Source organism: Plecotus auritus (assembly GCF_963455305.1).
Source record: "Plecotus auritus genome assembly, chromosome: 7".
NCBI classification, from domain to species: domain Eukaryota; kingdom Metazoa; phylum Chordata; class Mammalia; order Chiroptera; family Vespertilionidae; genus Plecotus; species Plecotus auritus.
In genome coordinates this window covers 90,313,381-90,331,050 of record NC_137774.1, presented here as the reverse complement: position 1 = coordinate 90,331,050, position 17,670 = coordinate 90,313,381, and the positions used below count along the sequence as shown (strand labels likewise).

Here is a 17,670-nt window from a genome sequence, read left to right as displayed (position 1 = left end):
GGGGTTCTCTGCACTTCCTGGACTTGTAAATCTATTTCTTTCACGAGGTGGGGGAAATTTTCTGTCATTATTGCTTCAAATAGGTTTTCAGTATCTTGCTCTCTCTCTTCTTCTGGCACCCCCATAATTCTGATGTTGGTACGCTTGAAGTTGTCCCAGAGGCTCCTTACACTATCTTCATATTTTTGGATTATTTTTTCTTTTTGCTTTTCCGGCTGAGTGTTTTTTGCTTCTTTGTATTTCAAATCTTTGACTTGATTCTTGCAATCCTCTAGTCTGCTGTTGGATCTCTGTATATTATTCTTTATTTCAGTCAGTGTATGCTTAAATTCTAGTTGGTCCTTTTTCATATCCTCGAGGGTCTCACTAAATTTATCGGCCTTTTCTAGAAAATTCTTGAAAAACCTTGTAACTGTGGTTTTGAACTTTATATCCAGTAGTTTGCTTTCCTCCATTTCTTTCATTTGTGGCCTGTTTCTTTGTCTCTGCATTTTGGCTGCTTCCCTGGGTTGATAGAGTGGCTTTGTGTGCTAGGTGTCCTGTAGGGCCCAGTGGCTCAGCCTCCCCAGTTAACTGAGGTAGAAACTCTTGGTGCACCCCTTTGTGGGCTGTGTGCACAGTCTTGTTGTAGTTAAGCCTTGATTGTTGTTGGTATCACTGGGAGGAATTGACCTCCAGGCCAGTTGGCTGTGAGGATCAGCTGTGTCTACACTGGGATAACTTCTGTGCTGGAGACACTCTTATGAGACAAGACTGGCAAAAGCCTCTGTGCTCAGCTTGCATAGGGCGGAGTCTCAGGGTGGAGCAGAAAGCATTGGTTTCCCATCAGCCCTGCCCTAATAGGCCCCTGTGTCTCAGTGTCCCATGGTAATCGCTGTAAGCACCTCTGAGAGAAAGCCGCCCTTGAGTTTTGCCCGCTGCCAGACAGTCCAGTTTCTCCCCGAATGAGTCTGGGTCCACAGAGTCTCGCCTGGAACTGGAGTTCAGAGCATTTGGGAGCTTGTGTCTCCCTCCCGCTTAAGAAAGCCAGCCGCATACTCAGTTGCCTGTCCTCTAAGCGTGTGTGCCTCGGTACCTCTGCCTTCCGCAGTTCCTCTGAGTCTCAGTGTGCTTTTCTCTTTCCTGACAGTCCAGTTTCACCCCGTATGAGTCTGGGTCCCCAGAGTCTCGCCCAGAATTGGAGTTCAGCGCAGTCGGGAGCTTTTGTCTTCCTCCCGCTTAAGAAAGCCAGCCACGCACTCAGTTGCCCGCTCTATTCCCGCGCACACCTCAGCACCTCTGCCTTCTGCAGCTCCTCTGAGTCTCAGTGTGCTTTTCTCTTTCTTTCTAGTTGTAGAATTTCCACTCAGCCAGCCTTCCTGTGCTTCTGGATGATGTCTTTTTTGTCTTTTAGTTGTAGTTTTGAAATTGTTGTGCGAGGCAGCAGTTTAGGTGTTTACCTATGCCGCTATCTTGGTTTCTCCGATTTAACATTCTTATGTGGTGGTTATAGTGTGTGATCATTTGTTCATTCTTCTACATAAGGACATTTATGTTTTCTTCCAAAACTTTTGGTATTCCCATGTCAGTCTTCTTCTAAGGGAGTGGTACTCAGATATGAGTGTTGATAACACTCGATTTTCACAATGCCTGGTAGACACTACAAGCATTTTGAGCGTGAGGGTCAAATATGCTGCCTATCATATGATGAATAAATTCCAAATGTATGCCGGTAAAACATGTGGAGCTAAGCCCTGGCTGGTGTGACTCCATTGGTTAAGTGGTTCCATTCCAGGTCAGGACATATACCTGGGTTGCAGACTCAATCCCTGGTTGGGGGTGTGCAGGAGGCAGCCACTCTCACATTGATGTTTTTGTATTCCTCTCCCTTCCTTTCTCTCTTAAAAAAAAAAATCAATGAAAACATTTTTTAAAGACCCACCTTTATAGCTAAAATGAAACATCATAGACAATTAGAAATTTTAATGATCTATGACAGTATGCTAAAGGAAATCAAAAAGAAAAAGTAACAGGTATAAAGAGTAAGACTACAGAATATATATAGTAGCTAGAGGCCTGGTACACGTGCTTGGGTGGGATCCACTGGTGTTTGGCTGGCCGGCCCCACCCCCTGGTCAAACTCCACTTCGAGGGAACAAATATGCACATTAGCCTTTTATTATCCTACATAATAAAAGCCTAATATGCAAATTGACAGAACAGCAGAACGACCAGCAGAACGACTGGTTGCTATGATACTCACTGACCACCAGGGGGCAGACCCTCAACACAGGAGCTGCCCTCAGGCCTCAGGCCAGCCAAGGCGGGTGCCAGTGAGGGCACCCTGATCACCCTGCTGGTCGCCCCACAGAGGGAGGTGACTGGAGGTGGGCAGGGCTGATTGGTTGTGGGGGGGGGGGTTGGGCCAGCGAGCCGGCTAAAGTGGGTGCCAGTGGCACCCCGCCCCCCATCACCACGCCGGTTGCCCCACAGATCGGCCCTGATGGTCGGCCAGGCCTAGGGACCTTTCCTTTGCAGGAATTTTGTGCACCTGGCCTCTAGTATAGGATAAGTCATTAAGTTGATAAGTAGTCATTAATTTTATATACCTAACAATGTAGCATCATAATAAAAACAGAAATAGAGAATTGACAGAATTAGGATATATTTACAGATCTATAGTCATTGAGTTATAAATGATAAATAGAATATTTGAACTGTACATTTAAAAACATGAGCTAATTGATGTATGTCTAGAACTCTCTAGCAAATAAGTGTTTATTTACAAAGCATGGATCTTTCACAAAAATTGACTTTATACTTGTTCACAGATAACCTTTAAAAATTCCCTGAACATAATGTAATTTAGAACTCAGTAATAAACCGGTTATTTAAAATAGAAATTCTGTATAATGGAAATCCCAAGAAATATACTTTGACTTAAAGAGGACCTCATGAAAAAGAATTTAGAACAGATCAATATTGGAAATACTACATAGCTAAACTTGTGAAAAAGTAACTAAGCAGTATTTAGAAGTTAGTTACTACCCTTAGCTATGATTTAATTTTGTTCTATATATCCTTGCCCAAGATCACATGACTAGGAAGCACTGAATCTGGCATTTGAATTCAGGTCTCTTTCATTCAGTGTGTTGCTCTTAGTTGAGATTCCAAATATAAATAATTTTTGTATTTTCTATGAAATTGTGTTCCTCTATGATGTATTTTTTGCTTAATAATGTGTGGGTTTGTGCCTCTGTGAAATTCTTTGTGCATTCCAAGCCTTTAAGAGTCTTAGGATATTTTTCAAATAATATTCAGAGATAGTGAAATTGTTTGTATTCATATTCATACAAGAACATGTTTTATTTTAAGTAGCCATTGAACACAACTTTTTTCTGTTTAAAATAATGTTTCATCACTAAAGTGCTTGAATAATACATGCAAATGTGTTACCTTAATTTCTATAGCATTTTGTGAAGTCTTAACCCAAAATATTTTATATGTTAATATTGGGAAGAACCATGTTAAGTTATTAAAAGGTGCTTATAAATATGCAGGAAAGGGAGATTCTGAATTAACTGTTAGTTTGTCATGTTTCAATTTCAAAGGAGATTCAAGTTTACTCATAGTTTAATTACATGATTCTAGAGTTCCTAAGAAAGGTTTCTAACAATTTGATTCTGCACTTTTCTTCAGTATGACAAAAGATTAAACAAATATTTGTCAAGGAAGGAACAAATACGCCTTGTAAGATAAACCTGCACTTAATAATCTGTATAACATAAAAGTTGCAGTTTGCTGTTATGAACCCTTTAGTGTTTAAAAAAGCCACATTCACCATTTTAGACATCATTCCCATTCAATCCATATGTCTAGTCATTTTCAAAATTTCTTTTCACTGTCTATATATGAATTTGCCTGAGCCTACTTTTCCCACTCACAGACCATAAATTGGCACCATTCATTTTGTCAGTCATTTTTAAAAATGGTGCCTTTTTTTTTTTCCTTCTTCATGAAAAGGCTGTGTTATTCCATATCTTTCACCCAAATTTCTTTACAAAAGTGACCCAAAATACATTTTTGGGATTACTGTTGAAGTACTATCTTTGTATTCCAAAGCAGGCCCTTCTGAAACTGATGATGTTGATGACAAACTCCCCCTTTCGAAGTCTTTGCAAGGTATATATAACTTTTCACTTCCATTTTCCCACATTCTGTTTTTATTTAATGTTTCTTTATATTGGACAGACTGTATTTTAGTATTTATATCTGTATTATTACTTTTCTAAATGGAAAAGGAAAAAATGTATTGGCCTTTTTTTTTTTGAAAAACATATAAATGAACTTCACAAGCAACAATTTTTCAAAACCAATTTTCCCTTTTGTGAATCTAGTAATGAATCTCGAAATGGGTACATGACACACTTTCATATTTAAGGTAAAGTACACATTTATACCTTATATCAGAATAGTCAGAAGTAAGGTTTTTATTGTATAGTTAGTAATGTAAATATTGATAAGGTCATGTTGATACTTAGCTTTGAGAATTTTTGTATAGTGTTCCCTAACTTGATGATCATAGGCTATTTGTGATGGCTTTTAATTCTATCTATTCTGGCTTCGAGCACATAAGATTTACTTTCCTTAGCTTTATTTTTAATGTAAATATAATTGCTTATTTCAGATTTAAAAAGAACAAAAAGGACACAGAATCATTGTTTACATGTAACATTGTGAAGGTGGAACAACCACCTTAAGTGTTCTTATTTTTTACCTAAGGTTTCCTTTTTTAAATACTGGTTTCTTATCCATTACCTCTCATTACTTTGACCTCACTCACATCTTTGTTTTCTTCAACATTGGAGTCAAAGAACCTAATGCTTCATAAATCCAAATGTTGACGTCTAAAAAAAAGAGGGAAGGGACTGTGCGTTGAGAAAATATATTGAAAAAGTTAATTAAAGAATAATTTATGGCTCGATTTATAGATTTATCTAGTCTTTTGAGTTCAGGTGAGTTTTCATAATATGAAGTGGAAAAGAATCCCAAGATAACTATGGCATTTTAAATTCAAAAGTACTAGACACTGAGTGAGAGTTTTTGAAACTGTAATCAATACTTTTTAAAAATCAAGATAAAATATATTTCAAACTATGTCTCAGTGTTATATGTTTAGTTGTATGTATAGTTTCTGAAATTAGTTATCAGTGGATAATAAAATAAACTCAATTTTGTTTCCCTTTCCCCCATGGGATTTACTCATAGGTATACACAAAGGCAGTGACTTTCAACCTTTTCCATGTTGGTAGCTCAGACATTTTAAGGACAGAGGATGAATATTTGGGGGCAGTTTGGGTACTTAATCCTTAATCCTAAGTGGCTCTCTAATATTTTAGTGGACTATTTTCCTATTTGTGAGTAAAGCTTCTGCCCTATTAGGATGAGCCTGTTTACCTTGTGACTGCCTAACTTGATACATTGCTTTATGTTCCAGTTTTTAGAAGCAGGCAGAGTATATTACCTGAATTAAAATGCTTTTGAGACTAAAGGTAGTATCTTAAATTTTAACTTAAAACTGTCCTTTAAATACAACTTTGACTAAATAATAAGGATTGAGTTTCCATAGCTTCCACCATAGTAAAAATGGAAAGCAGGAAACATTTCACAGCAAAACCTGAACTTGTTTATCTATATTCAATAGTCTATGAGCAAAGAAAGACTTTACTCTGATTTGTGTGTTTTTGTGTGTGTGTGTCATTGGCTGATGAGCATGGTACTTTGAAACATAATTGTTCTATTTCTCAAATTCTAACATCTATTAGTAATTATATTGCATAGTTATAGAAACTAACTATAAATCCCCAAACCTACTTAGGTTGACACTATATGTTTTACATTTTAAAATAAGTTTTTGAGTTTTCAAGTGAAGTGTTAAATGTTATCTGAATTAGATCGCATTGTTTGAAATAACTACTCAGGAGTTAAAGAATTAGTTTGTATATGTTGTGTTATATGTTGTAAATTTTTTGCACTGTTACCTAGTTTCTCTTCTTTCTATGTCAGTTTTTATTGCTTTGTTATATGTGGTTTATTTTCATTTTAGGAAGCCATCATTCTTCAGAGGGCAATGAAGGAACAGAAGTGGAAGTACCAGCAGAAGGTTAGAAATAAAGGGATTTTAATTTTGCTGTATTTATCCTATGTTTGTTCTATATTATAGAGATAATATCTTTTTAAAAAATATATTCTTATTGATTTCAGATAGGAAGGGAGAGGGAGAGATAGAAACATCAGTGATGAGAGAGAATCATTGATCAGCTGCCTCCTGAATGCCCCCTATTGGGAATCGAGCTTGCAACCCAGGCATGTGCCCTTGACCAGAATCAAACCTGGGACCCTTCAGTCCACAGGCCGACGCTCTATCCACTGAGCCAACCCACCTAGGGCTAGAGATACTATCCTTAAAACATCTTATTTGGAAAGAAAAAGATGATTATTTTGGTATGCTTTCTTAGCCAACATGTTTTTTTCTTAGTCCTAAGATGTAATATCCCTCTTTTATTGTACTGAATACTAAAGCATATGAGATGAAAACTTAGGTAAGTAAAACTTCCTGATGCAAAATGCTGACCTTTTTTTTCTTCTGGTCGTCTTGTGCCATATTAACATTTTTTAAAGAAGGAAAGGTTTCAATATTTTAGAATTTAATTATTACTGGCTCTGTTCACGTTTCCTTTTTAAACATACAAATTAATGATGCCACTAAAACAAATATGTTTTTATTGATATTAAAGATAGGGAAAGGGAGAGAAAGAAACATTTATGAGATGGAGAAACATTGATCAGCTGCCTACTTCATGCACCCTATTGGGCATCAAGCCTGCAACCCTGGGAATTGACTTATCAGTGCATGGGACGATGCTATACCAACTAAGCCACATTGGCCAGGGCTAATGGTGCCATTTTTTAGAGTAGGGTAATATATTCTATATAAGATTAATAAAAGAAAGATTTCCTCTGCTTATTTTTACACCCACAACTACCCCATGAACTACTTTTTCTCTTTACTAGCCATCCTCCTTTGCTCTCAGGATTGATTGAATATTTAACTATGGTACGGATTTTTAAGTTACTGGAATCTTAAGTTACACTGTTAGCATGTAAAATGGCTTCCTATTTCTAAGTGGTTTATATAGTTTCAAAAAAGTTTTTGTAGGTTGTTCCCAAGGAAAATGACGGGTAATATAACTGAGTCTTATTTTAGAATTATTATTTCTCTCATAAACTAGTTGTATTGTACTTCATTTTCTGGATAAAAATGGATTATATTTTGTAACTTTTTACGCCGTATATTTGCTTTTTCATTTAATTTTTAAAAATTATTACTCTGATATTTTACCCTGTTTGAGTGGAGGGAGTACTTAAGGTCTCTCAAATGTTAGCTAATCTTTCTAAATTCAATTTTATAATTAGGATTTCTAAATGGAATATATTTCTTGCAGAAATATTAAGATGCTCATTTTAAACAGTATTTTAGTGTGTGTTTTTTTAAAGATCTATTTATAGAAGATAGTGTGCATGAATTATTTTTTTTATGTTTTACTGTATGAAGGTAATTATGTGTTTTCTCTGTAACAAAATCTATTTTGAAGAGGTAGTATTTACCACGAAATACCTATATGTAAGATACATAGGGCAGGGTTCATCAGGCAGTATGAATTACTTCACAATTTACAATTCTGTCATTAGATACTAGGCTTTACAAATACTTTATTTTTGAGGAGATTTTTATTGTATTGCAATGTTAATAGAGTTGAATCAAACCTAGGTTCTGGTCTTTATTCTTTTACTAACCAATAAACATAATCTTTGGCAAATCAGTTAATCTCTCAACCTTTGCAAAATCAAAGAGAGTTGATAAAAATACTTTCTAGCTTCTAGCACTAACATTCTGATGTACATATATTTTGTGCAGTAACAACAAATATTAATAAAATACTTTATTTTAAAAAGTATCTTGCATATAAAATTAGGGGATATATTCCTAAATGCATTTTGTATAGTCATTTTCTTGGTCTGAAGGGCCCCATTGCGAAAAATTGCGGTTTTATTTAAAAATATAAAATTTAAACTATATTAAGTTATATTTACACCTGCCTTGCTCTAAAAGCAGGTTTATATTTTCAGATTTCTGAAAGCAGAGGAGAAATAGTTATTCTTCTTTTAAGCCTTTGTTTTTATTCTAGCATTTTCTAGTTACATCAGGAAAATAACTGTGACTTCATTATAATCGTACTCCTAAAAATGCAAGTTTTTTTGAGTCCATTGTTGCAGTTAACTTGGTAATATGTTATAGTTTTCCAGAATTTTTCTATTTTTTTATCCCTGTTTATAATTGAAGGGATCATATATCTTAATAAATATGAGATGAATTAAAATGCCAATAAAATTTTATAGTAGGCTGCTTTTGGAGTATCAGATCAATAAAATGTTGGAACATATAGAAAGTGCTTTATAATGAATGTCATTTTAGAATTTTATTTTTTTCAAGATTCTACTCAACATGTCCCTTCAGAAACAAGTGAGGACCCTGAAGTTGAGGTGACTATTGAAGGTTAGTTATTGAAAAGCCTTGATTCCAAAAGTTTACTTCTGGTCATAAAAACACTTGTCTCATTCACATTTCTAAGTATGCATTTCATTCATTCTTAAAGGAAACTTGTGATAAAAATTGAAGCATATATGTGTATGTGTGACCAAAGCAGCCCACTTCCCAACAGTGCACCCAGTGCTTTGGGAGTTTTAGACAAGAAAAGTAAGCCATGAAAATGAGCGGTGGACCAGACTATACTTCCTATCATTGGGAATTGAGAATAAAAAATGAAAACTATGACCAGACTAGATACACATGAAACCAGATTCTATAATCTGTTACCAGGCTGTGATAGCCAGGTCTAATATCAGTAACACTGATATTTACTTGAGTAAAGTGGAGAAAGAGAGTGTTGATAGTTCAGTCAGTTTTTAAAGCGAGTTTTCCCCCTAAAATACTATTAGAGGCTAACATAACACCTGCTCTTAAAAACTTTTTGAATCAGTAGCTACAATATAGTCTAAACTAATCTCTTTAGCTCAGGTTGCTTTAAACCTAGTTTTTTGTTCTTCATAATGCATGAATGCAGATGAGCCAGTTTGTCTTGAATTATTTAAAAATTCAGCTAATAGAATAATTAACAGTATTATCCTATATAATAAAGAGCTAATATGCCAATGGGCCTCACGCCATCATGACTTAATGGCTCAGACACTCAACACTGGGGAGAGAGGAATGGGGACCAGCCAGGCACAAATGAGTTCGCCAGAGAGGAATGGGGACCAGCCAGGCCACGGCCCGGGAGAGGGACAAGCTGCCTGCCCTGCGATCCCGGGCATCAGCAGCTGCGCCTGTGCCTGCGGCCCTGGAGAGGGACAAGCCGCATGCCCCGCGTTCCCAGGCGCTAGCGCCTGTGGCCCGGACAAAACCGCCCACCCATGGTCCCCTGTGGTTGCGGCCAGCCCAGGCAAAGCTGGCCCGGGTCCTGGGTGCCTGCAGCCAGCCAGAGGGAGGGAAGCCCAGGTCCCAGGTGCCTGTGGCCAGCTGGAGGAGGGAATCCTGGGTCCCGGGTTTGGGGTGAGGCAGAAGCAGTTAGGGGCAATCAGGCCAGCAGGGGAGCAGTTAGGGGCGATCAGGCAGGCAGGCAGGCAGAGGTGGTTAGGGGCGATCAGGCAGGCAAGCGGTTAGGAGCCAGCGGTCCCAGATTGCGAGAGGCAGTCGGACATCTCCCGAGGGGTCCTGGATTGGAGATGCAGGCCGGGCTGAGGGAACACCCCCCCCCCCCCGCCCCATGCACAAATTTTGTGCACTGGGCCTCTAGTATTTCATAATTATTAAGTGCATATTGATTTTTTTCCCCTTTTAAATTGTCTTGCACTACTCTATAAATTTTTCCCCTCAAATTAAGTTCTTCTTAAGGAAAAATATTGAAACAATACAACAATTTAAACTATATTAAGTTATATTTACACCTGCCTTGCTCTAAAGTCCCTGTACTCACTTTGTGTATTAATCTAAAAATAATTTGATGTATGTATACACATGTATATGAGTGTGTGTATATACATACATATAGTTTTATAAAAATGATATGCAACATTATAATGAACATTTAAAATACACATATATCACATTTCTCATAGGTTTGGTTTTTTTTCCATAATACATCTTGGTACATCATCTTTTTTTTTTTTTTTTTTTTTTTTTTAATGCTACATAACCTTCCTTGGTTTTATTCCTCTCTCTTTAACAATCTGTCTTCTCCTGCTGTCACTTGGTTATGGTGTTTGGCTACTTACAACTAACTCTTCAAAATGTGTGTCTTCATTGCTTCTAAAATACAAGTTGATTGGTAGCTTTCACATAACATGAGAATTTTTCTCATCTTTCATGTCTCAAAATAATAAATATGTATTTCTTTTATCATTAATATAATTTTATTAATCTAAAAACAATTTTGAATTGTTTCTAGTTTAGCATTAAATGATTGAATTTAATTGTGTGTGTTTTTAGTTATAAACCTCATTAGCTATCAAAGAAGAAAATCTTAAGAGGTTATAAATATTATAAATACTGGGAACTTTGTTCCTTCTATACAGATAGAAAAAAATAGATTATTATTTAAATTTATTAGGATAAAACTTTAAATAGGAAAATAACTAGGTTATTTTTATCAAATCTTAGAGGAGATGAAGACTGTATTAAACTTGTTTAGAAAGTAAATATATACTTTTATAGAATAAGACCTTTAAAGAGATGTTAATGATAATTACAAAATGGCTCATGAACCTGAAATGTATCAATACTTTTCAATTTTAAGACTGGAGGGAGTAATATCTTTTTTTTTTTTTTAACTAAAACATACTATAAAGATCTTTATCATCCAAATTTGTCAACAAGTAATATAATTTTGCTATATAGGTGGCTATATGTTCAGAAGAACAGTGAAATACAGGTCTGTATAAGTAATTACTTTACAGAGTAGCATTTTCTGTGGCATACACTGAGTGGCCAGATTATTGTGATCACCCCATCAGTACAATGAAGTGAATTAGTTATGCAAATAATAATAATAAAACCTTGAGAGTATTTGCTTAGGAAGTTTTCAATATTCAGTATTTTTGGACGTGTCAATGAAATACTGATGGGGTGGTCATAATAATCTGGCCGGTCATAATAATCTGGCCACTCTGTGTATATGTTTGTGAACTATAATCAGCCTCAATTAAATTGCTGATTGTTTTTTATCCATACATTAAGGAGGATACAGTTAAGTCTGATACATTAACAAGGAAGGTCAAATGAGAACATGCACATCTATTTGATAAAAATTGTTTTTCTGGAAAGATTATTACAAAATGGTAGAAACTCATTAAATATTTATAATTAGAGAACTAACTTTTAGTATATCCTTGTAATAGAAAAAATATACAGGCACTGAAAGTGTGATTTTAAAAAAATATATAAGTGATCCAGAAAAAGACCCCTATTGTCATTTGTTTAATCGGAGGAAAACTCCTGCCCTTCATGAACAAGGAAAGTTTAAAACGAAAAGTGTATATAGAGAATGATGTTAGTTTTGTTCAGAAACATACTGGAAGAAGATAAATGAAGATAATTCTGCATGCCCGTGGCTGACTTTTATTTTCTCCTGTTGTATCTTTCTGCATTTTTCAAATAGTTTGTAGAAAAGATAAAAAAAGAACTTGATCATCACGTAAGTTTGTCAGATTTTTCACAGTACTTGAACTCTGATATCTTTATGTGGAATTATGCCATTGAGCAGATGCATTATCTCTGCAGGATAATATTCCTTACCCATTGCCAGAGGTGTTGTCTTCCATTTGTGGTGGTCCACTTGTACCTAAATCAGTGGTACACATTTATAACTTGTGCGAGTTAGGTTTGAGAAATAGCCCTTGGAATAATACCACTGTGCAAGCCTTAATTTCATAAACATCATGACTATATATTTGGATAAATTCAAGTTGCTGTCAAATCTTTGATGCATGCAGAGAAAACCTTACCTCACACTTGTTTGAGGTCTAGCTATCATGGGCAAGCTAGTAATGGGAAGTCTTTTGCTTTAAAAAAGATTTCCGAATCATGCAGTTCTCTTAGGGTATTGTTTCCCAAATCTGAGTCATTCACATATGTTCATTCTGCTGTGGCTGAACCTTACCCTGTCCATTACTTAAAGTTTTTTCTTTCAATTGATTTTAAATGGATTCATTTAAAAATTAATTTTGCATCTTCCAAAGTGAAACTGTCTTTGACATTTTAAATTTTACTTCTTTTTTATATACATTGAAAATATACATAAATATTTCAACAAAATATTGCATATAGTTGGTTCACATTACCACATATGGTACATGGACTGCAATTTTGGTCATTTCTGTTTTAGAGGTTCAGTGGTTGTTTACCTGTCATCTTCTGGTGGTATCCTTTTGTGTGAAATTCATGTTAAGACCTTGGTAAATATTTGACTCTTGCATATAATTAAAAATTATACTATTCAAATGTTCATTTATTTTTTTAAAAAAATATATTTTTATTGATTTTAGAGAGGAAGGGAGAGGGAGAGAGAAATAGAAACATCAATGATGAGAGAGAATCATTGATTGGCTGCCTCCTGCACATCCCCTACTGGGGATGGAGCCTGCAACCCGGGCATGTACCCTTGACCGGAATCGAACTTGGGACCCTTCAGTCCGCAGACTATCCACTGAGCCAAACCAGCTAGAGATCAAGTGTTCATTTAATCATTCTGCAAATAGCCAGCAATTTGTAGTACTGGGGAGGGACTGTACTAGGTGACAGATTTAGAAGTGAGCAAGGTAAGCAAGGACGATTGGAGGGTTTTGAACAAAGGAGCGACAGGTTCTGTCCTTTACCTTGGAGAAGCAAGGCTGCTATCTTGCAAAAGTCTGAGAGGAGAGCATAATAGCAGCAAGAAATCAAGCTTACAATTGCTATTACAGTTGTTTAGGGCAGATAACATGGTGCTTTAGAGGAGGCCGGTGGCAGTGGACATAAGGAGTTGAATTCTGGGTATGTTCTAAAGATAGAGCCAATAAGCTTTGCTGTTTGTCATTGTTTAATTAATTGTGCTTATCTTATAAATGTAACTGGACAGTTCATAGAATCTGCAGTAGAGTAGCTTAGCATTTGAAGGTTTTTTCAAAATATATTTTTTATTGAATTTAGAGACAAAGGAGGGAGAGAGAGAGAGAGAGAGAGAGAGAGAGAGAGAGAGAGAGAAACATCCATCTGGTGCCTCCTGCACACCTCCTACTGGGGCTCAAGCCCACAACCCGGGCATATGACCTGACTGAGAATCAACCCAAACCGGTAACTTCTCAGTGTATGGGATGACACTCAACCAGCCAAGCCACACTGGCCCATTTGAAGATTTTTGTGTTAGAGGAGTTATGACCTGGATTAATTTGAAATGTGTAGAGAAACTAATAGCTTTGAGTAATTTTAAAGGAAATACAGTGCCTGGTTGACTTTAATCTATTTTTTGTTTACTTGGAATAAGTGTCAGATTATCTGATAAAACATTACCAATTTGATTATATTGAAAATAAGAGTATCAGAAAATATTTTATATCCTATTAATGTACTCACCAATAAGATTGCAGTAACAAAATTTAGCTCTGAAGTCTGTTTTATTGATTAGCATATTTGTAAATATGATGCTAAAAGAAAAACAGATTTATTTCTAAATACAAATGTTGAATTAGGGATTGTTGCTGCCATTTTTTGAGTAGTCGCTTGTGTAGTCACATGTATTAGTACTGGTAGAATAACTGTTATATAGTCCTGAATAACAGCTTTTGCATATTAAATATTTTGCAACTTGTTTTATAAGCTTTTAATTTTGATGCTATAGTTTGGGCTTAATTTTGGAAGCATCCTGAAAGTGTCTTTTTACATAAAAGTGGTTGTTTATAATGTTAAAACACCACTTATTTAGAAAACAGTACTATTGCTGGACCCAATTATTAGAAATAACTCTTGGAGCTTTATTTGATATTCTCTGATACAGAGAAATAATTTTGATTTTGAGGTCAATAAACACATTTTCTGCTTTCTCAACATCAATTATAGTTGTTTTTTAGCAGTAAAATGGAGAAAAAAATGGAAGGTGTGGCTAAATTCATTGCTATTATGACTTAATTCCATGTTTCATTTGATGTGTGGCGTGATATTTTATCAGCACAAATAATTAAATTCATCTCTTTGTATTTGTTCACATTTAGTAGATTGAACTTCATTACTTATCACTTTTTCATATTTTATAATCTTTATTAAAGATTATAAATCTTATGTTGTCTTGTTAAATACTCTCCCAGGTTTGCCTTTTTCCTGTTTATGATCACTGAGGTTACTTTTGTAAATATATTTGTACTTTTAAATTCTTTCTCTTGTAAAATAGACTGAAGAAGGTGAGGTATTGATACTAAAGAAAAGCACTCTTGGTCTTTCATCTTGGCTTCAATTTTAAACAGTTTAGATTATAATTGAATTGATAACTGCAATTCTTAATTACCATCCTACAGCTATATTTTTGTTTTATACTCTTTCAGCTTTCATTTTATGTAATTCAATTAACAGCCTGTTTAAGTGATGACCTATAGACATTTTAGATGACATTATTCTATAGCGAAAATACTTTTGTTTTAAATATCATTGCTTAATGTTTGGGCAGAAATATTAATATTGAATGTTTAAAATACTTTGATAATATTCATAGGTGAAACATATATTTCATTTTATCTTTGGAAACTAGCGTATAAATACTCTTAAGCTTCTAAAAATCTGGACAGTGGAAAAGAGGGTTTATTTTTCTCATCATGTTTTCAGAATTGAAGGCCAAATGTTTTATTTATTTGCGTTTATTTATTTATAAATATTTTTATTGATTTCAGAGAGGAAGGGAAAGGGAGGAAAAGAAAGATAGAAACAATGAGAGAGGATCATTGATCGGCTGCCTCCTGCACGCCCTCTACTGGGGATCTAGCCTGCAACCTGGACATGTGCCCTTGACTGGAACTGAATCAGGGACCCTACAGTCTGCAGGCCAGTGCTCTATCCACTGAGCCAAACCTGCTAGGGCCCAAACGTTTTATTTTTAAAACATATCTTTATTGATTTTAGAGAGGAAGGAAGAGAGAGAGAAAAACATCAATGATGAGAAAGAATCATTGATCGGCTGGCTGCCTCCTACATGTCCCCCACTGGGGATCAAGCCCATAACTCAGGCATGTGCCCTGACCAGGAATCAAACTGTGACCTCCTGGTTCATAGGTTGGTGCTCAACCACTGAGCCACACCGGCTGGGTAACACATGAAAATTTTTATAGCGTCATAAGTCATCTATATGATGTTTTTCTGAAATTAGCATCTTTGTCTTTCCTAGCACATAGATGGGTCATAATAACACCTTATCTGGTATTGGTGACATTGGTACCTTTTTCTTCTATTGGTTAGAATAGTCAGTAAATAATTACAGGTTCACAGAATATCTGTTGGCATTAGAGGAAGAACCCAAAGTCAGGGCTCCAGGGCAACAATGTCAGTTACTCTGATGCAATGATAGCAATGAGATACAAGTATTTTAGGCATTAGTCAGATTATTTCCTTGATTAGTATCTATTGCTCTCTCAGGCAACATTGTATTTTGGATTTCATGTTATCTGTTTGATAGTTTACCAGAAAAAGTTTTGCTCATACTCTAATCTCAGGTGCACTATCTTAATGATGTGACATGGTTAAGTCACATAACATTCAGAGCCTATTTCTTTACCTATAAAACGAGAATGAAATTTACACTGATCTAAAAAGGTAGCTTGTATTTTGATGGTATCTTTTTGGTATTGCTAGTGTCTTTAACACAGTAATTATTTTCTTCTCTATCATTTATTTTTAAGTACAGATATCGTAAAATTATATTTTGAATAATTTATACATGGTGTTTGAGCAGAAATCTTAGTGTGCCACTTGATATTTTCAGAGACTACACGATGGAAGTGATAACTCTTCTTATTTGAGCCAAATGTCCTTAAGTCTAGCTTTAGCTATATTAAGGTATCATAGCAGTGTTGAGTTACAGACATACCCATGAGGAAATTAGTGTGAACTCTTACTACAAATGTCTTGAAAAGTCTATATTCTGTGCTTAAATATCTGATTGCTCATTTTTACATAGGTTTTGTATTGACCAAATCAATATTACTTGTTTCACAATTAATGTAGTCCTATTTCTTTAATTCTGTAAATTTTGTGTTTAAGTTGTTTGATATATAGTTACTCAACCTCCCTTATTTATGTATGCTTGAATTTTATATAAAGTTTAAATATTTTCCACTCAAGCTGTATTTTGTCTCCCCATCTAGCTGTCTCCATTAAAAGCCTTTTTCTTGAAAGATAAATTGAATATAATTCTAGCAGCTATCTCAGAGAAGTTATGAGAGGAGAAGAGGAATTTTATGTCAGTTCAAATGGAGCAAAGTAAAAAAAATGAAGACAACAGGGAAAATGAATAGGAAATGAATAGCACACCTCAAAAGAATAGGAAAACTTCAAATGTAACTGGGGAAAATATGCTGAAAATGACAATACTAAAAAAATAATGTCCCCTCATATCTTTTGATTGTTGAGGATTTAATAGGTGGTGGCTGTCAATCATTTAGTCTGTTCCTCCAGTGATGACAGTTTTCTTTTTCAAGATGATGATTATTCTCCACCTACCAAGAGACCAAAGAGCAACGAGCCACCCCAGCCACCAGCCGCCGAACCTGCCAACGCCGGAAAACGGAAAGTGAGAGAGTTCAACTTTGGTAAGTTCTTGGTTAAAAACAGTCCTATTTTCTTTGATTTTGAACTCTTTCTGTTAGTGATAAAAGTTATAGCATTCTTTAGGGGCATGCTTTAAAATATATTACTGTCTTGTAATCTAATCTGAGGAAAACTACAGGCAGTTTGAAGTAACTACATTGTTTAAACATAGTTTGGGTTTACCAAAGCATGAGACATTGTATCTTCTAAAGGTAGACTTTAAATCAGTATTAATGACTTAGTAATTTAATTATTTTTCTTAGCTTTAAAACCTTCTTTAAGATATATTTTAATATCTTCATTTTTCTTGTTCTGTGTAACTGCCAGCAGTTAATATAACCAAACACCAGTGGATGATGTATGTAGCCTTTTGAAGGGACTACTAGTAAATAAAATATTAGTGGAGAATATGATCTCTATTGTGCTATGATCTCTATTCTGAATAGATAAAACATTTAGCTTATGTACATTTTTAAGATAACATGTTAATATTTTAACTTGTCATAAAGTCTCTTTTCCATACAATTTAGACAGAGTTTCCTGAATGACCTTGGAGACCTCCCCTTTTTTTGCCTCCATCTTGTAGTATTATATTTATTGGTCTTTTCTGCTTTTCTATTTTTCAGAAATATTCGGCTAAAAAGATGTACTTGGTATTATATTTTTGAAATAAACTTTAAAACATTCCCTACAATCTGCCATTGAACCAATTCTAAGAACTATCAGATAGGAAAAGTTATTAAGAAAGC

At 35.1% G+C, this 17,670-nt stretch overlaps 1 protein-coding gene across 7 annotated transcripts in view; it reads left to right on the top strand.

Annotated features, from left to right (window-relative positions):
* Positions 1 to 17,670, top strand: part of GTF2I (general transcription factor IIi) — a 132,331-nt gene that overhangs the window by 78,550 nt on the left and 36,111 nt on the right. For 2 of the 7 annotated variants that reach the window (XM_080681790.1, XM_080681789.1), the window contains exons 10-13: positions 4,102 to 4,161; positions 6,086 to 6,142; positions 8,534 to 8,596; positions 16,813 to 16,923. In XM_080681790.1, coding sequence (XP_080537916.1) covers positions 4,102 to 4,161; positions 6,086 to 6,142; positions 8,534 to 8,596; positions 16,813 to 16,923 — 291 coding nt within the window. The remainder of the gene's footprint in view (positions 1 to 4,101; positions 4,162 to 6,085; positions 6,143 to 8,533; positions 8,597 to 16,812; positions 16,924 to 17,670) is intronic. The other 5 variants (XM_080681791.1, XM_080681792.1, XM_080681794.1 and 2 more) reach the window with 5 other exon arrangements.